The sequence below is a fragment of the Leucoraja erinacea genome, chromosome 16 (genome assembly GCF_028641065.1).
Source record: "Leucoraja erinacea ecotype New England chromosome 16, Leri_hhj_1, whole genome shotgun sequence".
NCBI lineage: Eukaryota > Metazoa > Chordata > Chondrichthyes > Rajiformes > Rajidae > Leucoraja > Leucoraja erinaceus.
This window is the reverse complement of record NC_073392.1, coordinates 5,060,696-5,075,637: the sequence shown is the minus strand read 5'-3', so window position 1 is coordinate 5,075,637 and position 14,942 is coordinate 5,060,696. Positions and strand designations below refer to the sequence as shown.

The 14,942-nt window shown below is 39.7% G+C and overlaps 1 protein-coding gene across 1 annotated transcript in view; it reads right to left on the bottom strand.

Moving 5' to 3' along the window:
• The window catches only part of ptprga (protein tyrosine phosphatase receptor type Ga), a 483,112-nt gene that overhangs the window by 144,919 nt on the left and 323,251 nt on the right, over nt 1-14,942 (bottom strand). The window contains exons 7-8 of the mRNA XM_055647582.1: nt 14,622-14,779; nt 8,273-8,453 (exon numbers count right to left, since the gene is read on the bottom strand). Of these exons, the coding sequence (XP_055503557.1) occupies nt 8,273-8,453; nt 14,622-14,779 (339 nt within the window). The remainder of the gene's footprint in view (nt 1-8,272; nt 8,454-14,621; nt 14,780-14,942) is intronic.

The following is a 14,942-nucleotide window of genomic DNA, read 5'->3' as shown; positions in this document are numbered from 1 at the left end:
CTATAAATACTTTGCTTTTAAATAACCGGTGTTGACAACTGTCAATTGAATGGTTTATGAATAAATAAAACAAAGACAATATTAATGAACTGATGTATAACAGTAATGGTATTAATAACCATCAGAATAATAAAGGGAGCTAAATCATCCAGACTCAGATTGACATCACCTCTTTATCACATTTTAAGTTCATTACCACTCTAGCAAGTTTTCTCAAATTTTATATTATATAAATCAACTGTAATGAGCTGAAACCAATGTTGAAGTGAAATACAGTTTTTAAACACTTGTGTTTGTCAAAGAGATGTAATAATGAGCGATTTCATCTTGAATTCACTGTCTGCACAGATCTCAGAATCTTTGATCAGAGTTAGTGAAGTGGAAATTTGGAATTGTTTTTACTGAATATTTCAATTTTCCAGCCAAGAAAAGTGATAAAGGAGAAATTACACCAAAATTATATCAAGAGCAGGTTTTCACCTCATAGAAACACAAAATGTTGCATTGAAATCACAGAAGGGGAACAATAATAATCACTCACTGAGAGTCCTGCTGCAGTCTACATGTTTTGTTTACCCTGTCCTCCATTCAAAGGCAGTTGTGAACACTTACATCAGACGGGTTAAGGGGAACAGGCATTGTTATCCCTCTGGGATTCTCGGAGGATACCAATTAGTGTAACAACTCCGAACAGCTTCAACTGACACTGTGTGTTCCAGTTGAGACGGAGGCAAGACTGTGATGATCTTCCCCAAAAGATTATTTTGTGGTTGTTAAGGATTATTTGGTCATCTTTCAGGAGTTTAGAGTTTATAGATACAGCATGGGAACATGCCCTTCGGACCACTGAATCCACGCTGATCATGTATCACCCGTTCACACAAGTTCTATGTTATCCCACTTTCTCATCGACTCCCTACACATTAGGGTCAATTTACAGCGGCCAATTAATTTACAAACCCGCATGTGTCTGGGATATAGGAGGTAACCAGAGTACCCGGAGGAAACCCACTCGGCAACGAGGAGAACATGTAAACTTTACACAGAGAGCACCCGAGGTCAGGATCGAACCCTGTTCTTTGGCGCTGTGGGGCAGCAACTCTCCCACTGCGCTATTGTGCTGCCTCTATGAGTTATTGCGTACAGTTTTGGTCTCCTAATCTGAGGAAAGAATTGCGTACAGTTTTGGTCTCCTAATCTGAGGAAAGGCATTATTGCCATAGAGGGAGTACAGAGAAGGTTCACCAGACTGATTGCTGGGATGTCAGGACTTTCATATGAAGAAAGACTGGATAGACTCGGCTTGTACTCGCTTGAATTTAGAAGATTGAGGGGGGATCTTATAGAAACTTACAAAATTCTTAAGGGGTTGGACAGGCTAGATGCAGGAAGATTGTTCCCAATGTTGGGGAAGTCCAGAACAAGGGGTCATAGTTTAAGGATAAGGGGGGAAATCATTTAGGACCGAGATGAGGAAAACATTTTTCACACAGAGAGTGGTGAATCTCTGGAATTCTCTGCCACAGAAGGTAGTTGAGGCCAGTTCATTGGCTATATTTAAGAGGGAGTTAGATGTGGCCCTTGTGGTTAAAGGGATCAGGGAGTATGGAGAGAAGGCAGGTACAGGATACCGAGTTGGATGATCAGCCATGATCATATTGAATGGCGGTGCAGGCTCGAAGGGCCAAATGGCCTACTCCTGCACCTATTTTCTATGTTTCTATGTTTCTATGTTATGAGAGGTGTCAGAGCAGCTAGTAAAGCAGTTTTCAAATAATGGCAAGAAGCTGCAGACGCTGGAATGTTGAGCAAAATGCCAGGTGATGATGGAACTCAGTAAATGAGGCAGCCTTTGTTTAGGAAATAGATAGCTGACATTTCAGATTGGGGCTCTACACCAAAAAAACCTGTTGACCGTTTAACTTCCACTGATAATTTCCGGCCATTTGAAAACCATTGCAACTGTACAGGGAAAACAATAAATAAATGTTCATGTTTATTGCTTCCAATAGACAGCTTCGTAATAAGAACAATAGGGAAGAGTGGGAAATGAACATTTTACTGTCATGGAAAGTGAATGTTTCTGAATGGCAAACCTCCAAGAACCATTAAAGTCAGTGAAGGAAAGAGTTGCACCATCTTAAAATGTATTAACTTTAAAAACATTTGCCAACAATTAAAAAAAAAGCAAAATCTTCCGTTTGAGTTATTGCAATGCATAGGAGAGGTGTTGATTGGAAGAAAAGCAGCCAAGATCTATAATGGGCAGAGGATTTGTTCTCATAAACCACTGCTCAGAAGAAGATGTTGATTTTTACATGAATGCAAAAGACACAGTTTACTTTGACTGCACTATAAGTGTAAAATAAACACTCAATGTGCTAGAAAATGGTGTTAGATGTGGGCCACTTGCTAATGAATAATCTGATATGTGGAGTAATAACAAGGAACTGCAGATATTGGTTTATATCACAGAACAAAGAATATTAAAGTGCTGTCATAACTCAGTGGGTCAGGCAGCATCTCTGGAGAACATGAGTAGGTGACGTGACGGGTCGGGACCTTTCTTCATACCAATATGTAGAGTACACTTCGTGCAACATGCTGCACAGAACTATCACTATCAAAACAGCATGCCCCTGTACGTAGGCGGAATTGGCAAGACGCAATGCTCTCTTGTCGAATGAGCACATGAAGTGGCAGAAAAAAAATGCCTTGGCAGTTTCCTAACCATACTTTATGCTGTCATGGATAGCAAATTTTTCAGAATAGCTAATATTCAATAACCATTACAGTCAATGAAAGAACGAATTTGATTATCTTGAAAATTATTAACCTTAAAAACCTTTACATCTAATTAAAAAAAACCTAATAATATATTGTAAATTACCTTATTCTCAACCAAGTACACTAACACCAACCTCCATTCAAATGAATGGACTCTGTTCAAGTGCCAGGATCAGCAGGCAAATTCTCCGGTGTGAGAATTGGAGACTTGCTATAGGCTAGCATTTGACTGCTGCATCCCATGAAGTGTTTGAAACTGATTGCAGCCAATGAATCACAGGATAGCCATTGAGGTTGGCACTTCCTTATGAGCATGGGAATCCAGAAGTTGGTGGAACTTATGCTTGAGAAATCATCTAGGAAGTTCAATTCTAGCTCGGGCCGCTCAACACTTTTATTAACAGCTATTAATTATTGTTGATGGTGCCATGTTGGGTTTCGTGTTTTGGAACCCATCAGTTTTGTTCTCAGGCCACAGTGGCAACCTTATTCAGCCAGAATCATTAACAAAGATGCATTTCAATTAAGTGATAAAGTGGAAATTCAATTGCTCAAACATATGAAATCTCGAAAGCATTCATTTAATCTATGATCATAGTAAGCTGTATCTATGAAAGACTGAATCTATGAAGATGTGCTTTCAATGTTCTTTCAGAATAATTTTATCAACACAGAACTGAATAATGAATAGAATAATGAATTCTGCCACAGTTGGTGCCAAACACAAATAATAGGACCTGCTACATTCAAATTAATCTTATATTTCGTGCAATAGGCATGAAATTACAATATACAAATGTGTTTTTCTATGAACTAAAACAAAATCATAGTGAACCCACTACTTGTGCCAAATATTACAAAGAATAGTTTACATTTAATAAGAGGCTGAAGATTTCTTTGTAATATTTGCCTGGAAGATTCAAATGGACTTTTATAAATGATTTTTGTTAACCGTGATTACAATGCTAATTTCAAATCTTTTGGCATTAGTCACACCAAGGTTGGTTCAAATCTGTAGCTGCTCATCTTTGAATCGATTCATTGTACTTTATATGTACACAAGACCCAGTTCCAATCTAATTCCACCGCAGTCAGTTTTATTGAGAATATTTAATCTGAATCAAATTGATTCTACTCGTGACCTCCACTGGGACACAATAACATCACAGTCATAAAATTATTGCTCACCAGATGCCAACTAAATGTGTCTGCTTGAAATTAAACTTTTTGATCTCCGGCAATTCAAATTAAAGGATAAAAATCAAATATACTTGCATACAATTCCCATTAATTTATTTAATGATGCCCAAAAGTAAAGTCAAAGAACATTACTGTGAAAAAAAACTGGAAACACTTCACAAAATAAAATCTCAAATCTGCGCATCCACTATTTCACAATGACATTTCAACTCTTTTAAGGTGCAATAAGGCTTGCCAAAGCGTCACTGGAGATAAGCTTCAGATCACCAGAATGTGGACACATGGATCATCCTGTTCATTAAATGGGATGTAGGCAGCATCCCAACTTTATAGATTTGTTGGCTGGATACATTAGCAGGGACTACAGATGGTGTGGTTCAATTAAAACTGTCCTGCACTAAATAAAGTCAGCCATCACTTCTTCAAAATGAAATGCACCGTGGTTGGAGCAGGTTTGCTGCCAGGCATTCTACAAGTGAAGTTGATGCAGAAAACAATGAAGAATCACACATGCTGGTTAATCCTGGGCATTAGACACACTACCTACAAGTCTGTCCAGGGTTAAACATGATTGGAGGGGCTATGGAGAAGGCGGGATTGAGAAGAGAGTTTCACAACAGCATTAAGCTACTTTACATGTGACAGAATATTGGTAGAGATTGGCAATGCAAATATCAAGTTTTACCGGACAATGAGAACCCACAATAATAAAGCTAAGTTTGGGGAAACAGACACAATGTATTCAGAGAAGCTGCCCCGGTAATGTTCTTAAAGAGCTTTGACAATAAACCATTTGACCGATACACAGCCCAAAATATGACTGAGAGAACAAGAGAATGGGCATTACTCTTTTTTTTTAACCAGACAATGAGCACCATTGAGCAAAATGCCTCATCAATGGAACAAACCAAGAGGTACCTAACGGCTTGTTATAGCAGGAAGTTAAGTGTCAACTACTGCATGTATGGCAAACTAGGTCATAGTGGCAGCTTTCATTCCCTGAAAGACATTCATGAATTTGTTATGACAATCTAATAATTTAAAAGTCATAATCACTAATTCAATCTTCCGGATTTATTGGATTAAACTGAATTTAAACTCTGCTGCTCCATGGCAGGAGCAGAGTGGAGCTGCCGTCTTGCAGCTCCATCCACCTAGGATTGTTAATTATCAGAAAGACGGCAAGAAAATTGTTGTACTCAAGGAAGCAGCTCTCCACCACTTCCTCAAGGGCACTAACGGCTAACCTTGATGGTGATACCACATCCTTCAAACATACAGCCCAGTACTTCCTGACTCATCATTAGCTCTTGCAGGCTGTGGCAGACAGCAGAAGCACTCAGGAACTTGATGGTTAAGAAAGAACTGCAGATGCTGGAAAAATCGAAGGTATACAAAAATACTAGGGAAACTCAGCGGGTGAGGCAGCATCTATGGAGCGAAGGAATAGGTGACTTTTTGGGTTGAGACCCTTCTTCAGACTGATGTGGGGGTGGGGGGGGGGGGGGCGGGAAGCAGAGAGGAAGATGCGGAGACAGTAGGCTGGGGGAGAGCTGTGAAGTGGAGGGGAAGGAGTGTTGTAGAGGAGAGGGATCTAGGAGTGCAGGTGCATGGTTCCTTGAAGGTCGAGTCACAGGTAGATAAGGTGGTCAAAAAGGCTTTTGGCACATTGGTCTTCATCAGTCCGAGTATTGAGTATAGTATTTGGGAAGCCATGTTGCAATCGAATAAGATGTTGATGAGACCGCATTTAGAGTATTGTGTTCAGTTCTGGGCACCATGTTATAAGAAAGATATTGTCCAGCTTGAAAGGGTTCAGCAAAAATTTACGAGGATGTTGCCAGGACTAGAGGGTGTGAGTTATAGGGAGAGGTTGAGTCGGCTGGGTCTCTATTCCTTGGAGCACAGGAGTATGAAGGGTGATCTTATAGAGGTGCATAAAATCATGAGAAGAATAAATCGGGTAGATGCACAGAATCTCTTGCCCAGAGTAGGGGAATCAAGGGCCAGAGGACATAGGTTCAAGGCGAAGGGGAAAAGACTTAATAGGAATTTGAGGGGTAACTTTTTCACACTAAGGTGGTGGGTGTATGGAACGAGCTGCCAGAGGAGGTAGTTGAGGCTGGGACTATCTCAACGTTTAAGAAACAGTCAGACAGATACATGGATAGGACAAGTTTGGAGGGATATGGACCAAATGCAGGCAGGTGGGACTAGTGTAGCTGGGACATGTTGGCCAGTGTGGGGAAAGTTGGGCCAAAGGGCCTGCATCACTCTATGAATCTTAGTATAAATGAGAAAGGAATATAAAGTTTTGCAGCTCATAGGTGATAATAAATACGAAGAAGTGAAGTGGAAATTGCATACCAACATGGAACAGTTGGGCTGAATGGCCTGTTCATATATACTGTATAATAATTCTAACTAAGCAATTTGAAAGTGTAGATTTCTGCTTTCTATCATTTCTCAACTGTGCAATATCAGATTTTTACCACCATAAATGGATGGGGTCTTAAGCTTGCAACAAATGTCAGTGCAATTATGTGTAACCTCATTCATTTCATCTAACTCTTTGCTAGTTATTTTCACCAGCCCTGCACTTTGCTCAACCAATTGCTGTGGCAACCCACCGTTCATAGGCTTTGTCAGAAGACTGATGACTCTGTTTAATGTAACCTTGAGTAATTAAGTAAAATTAATTTAGTTTTCAAATTTTTCAACATGATTAAACATCAAAGATGAAATCAGACAGGAAGTGTCAGTGTTTTGGAGAGTGCCCTTAGATCTCCAAACTGTGCACAGACACATTCGTGATGTGAACCATACAGAACCCCACTTTGATGAGGATGTTCATGCAGTGCAGACCACTGCAGCATAAAGAGTAGGCAAATAATGACCTTAGTCAATGTTCAACACAGATTTGATGTCACATTGTTATGTTGTTTAATAGCCCAGCTTATAACCTATTTTAACACTGTCAATTATGCGGCTGGAAGAACTTTATACCCCACCACATTTAAACAGAACCATTGAAATGATGGAGACACAAGTGACTGCAGATAGAATCTGGAGAAAACCCATAAACAGTTTGGAAAAACTCAGCGAGGTTCTGCAGCATCTATGGAGGCAAAGGGATCGTTGACATTTTAAGTTGAGGTCCTGGATCATATAACAAAAAATAATAATTTGCTATTTGTAGACCATTTGTTACTAGAAATCTATTGGTTATTATAATGATTTGACAAATATTTGGTCCTTTTTGTGAGCTGTCACATGTTGAAAAACCTGAGCCTTGGGATTGTCGGGATTGACACAACAAGTGCTGCATGACCTTCCGGTGATTAATGATTATTGCACCAGCCAGCTACTACCAGAGACAGGCATTCCTCTTTGAACACAATAAGACTAGGAGAAGGAGCAGAGAGCACACTGAGCTGAGAAATGCCCAGAAGTAGATGACTAGCAGAAGGACACAAACTGCTAGAACAACTCAGCAGGTCAAGCAGCATCTCTGGAGAACATGGAGGGGTGATGTTTTGGGTTGAGACCCTTCTTCAGACTCTCTGTGACTCTTCGGCGAACAAGGTTAACTAGCCAAAATCGCTCCATCGCAGGAAGAAATTATCACAAAAGCATATAAAAGAATCAATGCTGCGATCAAAACCTCTGTATAAATTGTAACTGATATGAGCATTTTGGTGTATGTATAACGTCATGCATCTTGGTACAAATCATATTACAATTCTTAAAATATCAGGTATATGATGTAATTGTTAAAATTATAATGTGCAATATAATCATTCTCAAACCAACATATCTCAATCCTTTTCATTATTCATATTTTTTACTGGAGAAGTGCTTTATAAAAAAACTTCAGCTAGGTAGTTTTTGCTTCATCGCTGTGCCACAGTTTGCTGGGGTTTTTATTTTTGAGGTTTAGTAAGGTAATTAGATGTTAGGTTATGCTTGTATTTTGGTTCCACGATACCAGTTTACTGGCACAGCAAATACTTTCAACAAACCTCACTGCCAAAGACTTTTAAATATACTCTGATACTCTACCCTTTAAGGTACTCACTGATCCCAAAAGAGAGCAAGATATTGATTCAGAAAATGTAATAAACATTTGTGATAACTTTATAAAGCCAATTTAGATGAATATTTATTTGTTCCTATGAGGCAATGTTCTGATGCGCCTCATTGATTTTGAAAGTACAACACATCTTATCCTTCATTGTTTTAATGCAGTGATTTGATTTAAAACCTTAAAAAAAAATAAGAGTACCTTCTGTGATGTGTAGGATGCCAGGGTTCTCGGTTACTTGGCTCCAGGACCCTTTGACAACTGACTTATAGACCACTCTGTTATTTAGATTCTGTTGTGGTCGGAAGTTGTTCCTCAAGTATTCCACTGATTTGACGTGGTCTTGCTGTTCAGTTGTAAATATGGAATAAAAGGCATCCAGCTGTACAAAGCAATCAAATGGGAAGAAATTAAGGCTTGTCAGAGAATAAATCATTCATAATGATGGAAATAGGATGTAAAATTCCAAGAAACCATGATGCCAATAATGACAGGTTATAGAAGCTGAGCTGCCCAAAGAAATAAACCCAGCAATCTTATCAAATTCCAGCTTTTATTTGCCATGCTGTGTGGAAACATTAAACCTGAAATCTAACAGTAGATGCTGTCAATCCAATCATTTCAAGCATGGCATTGTTCTGTCAAATTCAGGGAGTCCAATTTAAAAATCTGAGTAGCATTGTTTAATTTTACACAATATGCAGACAAGCTTATCCAGTGATTGTCTTTGAGAAGCACACACATCAACTCATTTTATGCAATGCGTTGGTTTTGTGAAAATGATTTATTTGTTACCAAGGGAACAAAAGCAATTCATATTATATCTGGTTTCATAGAATGTTATTTGTAGGACTAATGCATTTTAACCGCCTCTAAGCAAAGCGATGTTACGATTGCAAAAATAACAGTCTTTAAATTACTCCTGAAACATCAGCTGTATTTTGGGATTATAAGAAGATTTCAAAACAAATCAGATTCAAGAATGAATTCTTCAAATCATAGGCTAGGCAGAACACTACACAGAAAAAAAACCCTTAAATAATCTGTTTGAAATTCACAGTTCATAACTCAGAATCAAACATAATAGGTGAAGTCCTTTGCAGTATAATACAGATGACAAATCAGAGCATAAAAATAGACTGTATTCATATGTAAAATAATAATAGATTTGAGGAAGATCGACACAAAATGCTGGAGTAACTCAGTGGGACAACCAGCATCCCTGGAGAGAAGGAATGGGTCTTCTTCTTGCGAATGAAACATAAATAAACCAAAGGAATAGTTAGATCTCAAGCTGGGTGTTGAGCAGCCAGGTTGTTGTCTCTGCGTCAATGTCTGCCAGGCCCTGAGCTTCATTTGATGGGTGAGCGGGCTGAAGTCTGAAGAAGGGTCTCGACCCGAAACATCATCCATTCCTTCTCTCCAGAGATGCTCCCTGTCCCGCTGAGTTACTCCAGTATTTTGTGTCTATCTTCAATGTAAACCAGCATCTGCAGTTCTTTCCAATAGATTTGAGGAAGTTGGATGCTGGCAAGGGCCATGCAACATTGAACGTCCATCAAGAATTCAGAGGTAAATCTGCAGTGCCCCTTACCAGTGACTGTTTGGAGCAATGTTCCTACCCTACACCTTCTGGTGGAGAACTGGGAATCCTGACTCAAATTTAAACACACCCTCGGAGGTTGCAGGTGAAGCAGAATAAGATGTAATTCAGTCATTATTTTATGTCACACATTCTATCCTTTAATTTCCTTGGAGCGCAAGAGGCTAAGCGGTGATTTTATGGAGATGTTTTAAATCATGAGGAGAATTGATAGGGTCGTTCACAGAGTATTTTACCCAGGGTAAGGTAATCAAGAACCAGAGGAGATAGGTTTAAGGTGAGAGGTTAAAGTTTCAATGGGAACCTGAGGGATGGTGGGTATATGCAATGACCTGCCAGAGGTGGTAGTTGTGACGAGTACCATAGCAACATTTGAGACACCTGGAGAGGTACATGGATAGGAAAGTTTAAAGGAATATGAGCCAAATTAGAGCAAATGGAAATAGCTTAGATGGGACATCTTGGCTAGTTAGCATGGTCAAGTTGGACGGAAGGGCTTGTTTTTTTTGCTGTATGTCTCTCCCAAATAGTTTAATGTTTTACAGTCAGGTAACATGACATACAGTAGTTTTATTTGTGGCTCATCTGACCCATTCATGTCCCATAATGTGACATGATAATACAACATCAAATGAGGCCCTGGCACATCTCAGGCCCTGGTCACCTGGATCCAATGTCTGCCGAATGGATCTGGAGCAACTAAGAATGGGTCAGTGGGGTACATGGGGTGAATGTGAGTGATGGGCCGTATATTTGTTTTGAAAATTAAACCAGCAAAATGTTGTTGCATCCCACACATTTGTAAAAAGATTGCAGCTCCAGTTTCGATAATGGATGAGGATAAGGTTCTGATGAAAGAAACCTTTGTGCATGTGCTTCCATATGACTGTAGTTGCTGTAGTTGTTTGAGACCGTCAGCTTACAGGTGAAGGTCATCAGCTCACAAGTAAAACAATTGAAGGTCTTGTTAGCCATTTTTGTCGAGGCCATGATGTTGTGTCACAATGTTTTCACACCCCTTGCCACTGCAGACTTCGGAATGACCAGCAACAAGGTCTTTTCCAGATGATTCCTGAGACTTATGGAACAGATGTTGCTGCTGTTTGAAGTTGTCAAAGTGCTGTTTGTCCATTAGTGGGAGAATCATAGCTCCCAGGATCCAGTTCCATCCAACCGCATGATCTACTCACTGATAGATGCAAAAGGCGGACAAGTATAATTACAGACTTTATGACAGTCAATCCAGTACTTTATATCTCTGGTTCATTGTCATGTCATCCAGACTCACAGAAATGATGGTTTACTTAATCTAGTGCAGGATGGGTCAAGTTCCCAAAAGAATCTCAAGAGGGCTGCAGCTTGGATATGCATTTGGTGTATTTATCAATCAATTACGGCTATTTTATGGCTTTGTGATCTTTCACATCAAACTCAATATTGATTTAGAGCTGAATGCTCCACAATTAGCATGTCCTTCATACTATAATCATTACTAGAAAAAAACCTTGTACAACAGGCAGTTATCTGTGTCACATTTATTGACCTCGAACAGGGTTGGCAGTAGTGAAATTTACGAGACTATTAAAATCCGACAAAGTTTCTCTGGTACTTGGAGTTCCTTAATGGCATGAAAGCAGCTATCTGCATGCTTCATCTGAGTTCAGCAATGACTGTCAACAACAAGTTCTTCAGAGAACATGATCAAAGCAGACTGCATGGACACTCATACGCTTTACTGGATGCGACTCGCGGAGAGTTTGCTGATTATGTTATGAAGGTTGTCTACTTAGGCAAGGTTAAGAACTGTCCACGATGTAAATGCAGGCATCAAATTTGACATAGGAAAAAGGTCAAGTAAGGCTTCAATAAATACACAATTCCAATGACAACTGGAATTGTAACTCTTGAGAAGATGCATCAGTGTTGATGCAAGCACTGCAGAGAGTCATTAAAGCAACCAAGCTGGAACTACCATGAGAACCAGGAAGCAGAATATGCTACCAGCTCCCGCTGGCAAGCACACTCAACAGCTTAATATCCGACACAAATGACTTGGACTTAGACATATATGGTTATGGTAAGTTGACAGATGACGTCAAGAATGCTGAGGTTGCAGTGTGTGAAGAAGGCTGTCAAAGTATACAGTGGGATATAGATCAGCTACAGAAATGGGCAGAGCAATGGCAGGGTTAATCCGAACAAGTGTGAGATGGTGGACTTTGGGAGGTTAAATGTAAGAGGGAAATACACAATTAATGGCATGACTTTGAACAGCATTGATGTACAGAGGGATCTTGGAGTCCAAATCCACATGGCATGCTTGCCCTTGTCAGTTGGGGCATTGAATATAAGAGTCAGGAAGTCATGATGCAGCTTTATCAGACTTGGGTTAGGCAGCATTTGGAATATTGTATGCAGTTCTGGTCGCCACATTACAGGAATGATGTGGAGAAGTTGGAAAGGGTGTTGAGGAGGTTTACCAGAATGATGCTTGGATTAGGGGTCTTTAGCTACAGGAAGAGATTGGAAAGACTTGGATTGTTTTCTCTGGAATGCCGAAGGTTGTAGGGAGACCTGATTGAATTAAATAAAATTATGAGAGGCACAGATAGGGTAGACAATCAGTACCTATTTCCCAGGACAGAAATATTAAATACTAGCAGGCACAGGTTTACGGTGAGAGGCAAAATTTTAAAGAGATGTGCGGGGCAAGTTTTTATTTACCGGATGGCGAGTGCCTGGAACACATAGCCATGGCTGGTGGTGGAGTCAGAGACGATAGTGGCATTTAAGAGACTTTTGGATACATGAATGCGCGGGGAATGGAGGGATATGGATTATGTGTGGGTGCATAAGGGTTGATCTCGGCATCATGCTCGGCTCAGACAAGGAGCCTGTTCCGATGCTGTACTGTTCTATGTTCTATGTTCTAATACCAAGCACCACTTACTGACTGACTAAGTTCATCTCCTTTCCTCCACTTAAGTGAAGGAATGTGGCTCTAATGATGATTAAATGTGGTAAAACAAACAATGCCTCTACGTAGTAGGCCGTGTCACCTTATAAACAGATAACCACAACTATGACATTGAGCTCAAGTGCAAAAATAGGTTTAAATAACATATAATAGAATTGGGTAGAGAAATGTAAAAATGTAAAAAGGTCCCAAGACCTGTACTGAAAGCAACTGATACAAAACAGAATATATGGAAGACTGAAAATCATTGCAAATCTCTGCACCATTTTCAAAGTGTCTGACTGCACAAAGCAATCCCACTCAACTCCACTATACTTTGTAATGGTGTACTCAGCCATAATTACAGAGATAAGCCATTGGTCCTAAAATTACTTATTCAACCTGCACACATTGTCATTTCCCCATATGAGTATTTCAGATTTCCATACTTGTTGAAACAAATTATATTTGTTCCCATCTTAACGGTGCTTTACACCATATAAAATATTTAAATGAAACTAAAAATTGCCTACCTTGCTTCCTGTTGAATTTTTAAATGTGACTGGTTGCTCAACCTGCTAAGTGATATTAAATCCTGTGACATGGGTAAAAGTGAACTCTATGGCAGACATACCAATCTGCACGCTAGTGGCAGGAAACATGTTCCCGATGTCGGGGGAGTCCAGAACCAGGGGCCACAATTTAAGAATAAGGGGTAAGCCATTTAGAACAGAGATGAGGAAACACTTTTTCACACAGAGTTGTGAGTGTGGAATTCTCTGCCTCAGAGAGTGGTGGAGTCCTGGTTCTCTGGAAAGTTTCAAGAGAGAGCTAGGTGGGGCTCTTGAAGATAGTGGAGTCAGGGGATATGGGGAGAAAGCAGGAACGGGGTACTGATTGTGGATGATCAGCCATGATCACATTGAATGGCGGTGCTGGCTTGAAGGGCCGTATGGCCTACTCCTGCACCAATTGTCTATGTTGGTAGAATTCTTCGTGACTGCACCACAATTTTTTCCACCAATTACAAAACTTAGGCCAATTCTAATTGTAAAGCAGCAGGCTGATGATTAACAATCTTTTTTTTTTTTTAATGATAAGAAAGTCATCAGTATGAACAACTCTTATGAGGAATTTTCTCAAGCACAGCTTAAAAATTCAGTGGCTGCCAACAGCATTGCAAATACCAATTTCTTCCAGATTTTCCCTTCTGCTCATCAAACTAATCTGTCCTTGCAACACGGCTGATCGCTAAATCTCACTTTGAAGGTACCTGCATGACTCAACGCAAGAACTGAAAATAAAGACAGTCCTTCCAACATATTTCTGGAATCTTGATGTGTTGTGCATCATGTTGAGTAGGCTACTTGGAACTAAACAAGTTCTTACAAAGAACAATGTGAGGAAAACATTCTGATGGCAATAAACACATCTTGTGCCATAGAACATATGCCTACTGCCAGAGAAAATATCCCAATGCATCAATGCAGAATGTTTTGTTGCAACAGTTGAGATCCATCGTCATTATACTGCAAATGTGGGGAGTAACACCTGCCAAAAAGATCTGATTATAAATTGTACTTCTTCAGTATTTTGAAAACAGCGAGATGATCTTCTTAAGGATAAAGAATTGTGCTATATGTAAGTGCTAAATGTAAATGTGCAGACATGCTTCACTGTCTTGATTGTAGCATATTAGTTCAATTACACTTTGCAATAACAACAGTGGTAACACAAGAGGCTGCAGCAGTAGGAATCCTAAGCAAATAACAAAATGCTGGAGGAACTCAGCGGGTTTGGCAGCATTTGTGGAGGGAAAGTGACCATGTTTCAGGTCGGTTCCCTTTTTCCAATACTGGGTAGATGTGTTGAAGGAGAAACATTGGTGGTTGTATAACCTTCTTTAATTAAAATGAATGGTACATTAAATTTTTGCTGCCAAGGCAGTAAAATGCAGCTCCATGGATTCCTCATTACCAATCAATACTCACCTGCTCAAGGGAGATAGAGATCGGCCTGCCGAAGACTATCCATTCCACAATTTCACTGCATGGCGGCTTTGTCAGGGAGCCAGAATATCTGTAGTAACTCCCAAGTGTGGCTGGCAGCAAACGTCCCAATACAAAGGGATCCAGAAAAGTTTCTTTCTCTGGAGAAGAAAATGAAAATCAATAACGAGAATAAACCGTTACAAATTACGGTTACTTGAAAGAAAAACATAAGGTACAAATTATTGTTTTTTTTACTTGCAATGAAAATTAATTGAAAGGTTACAGCACAAAGGAGGCCATTTGGCTCATCAAGTTCAGGCT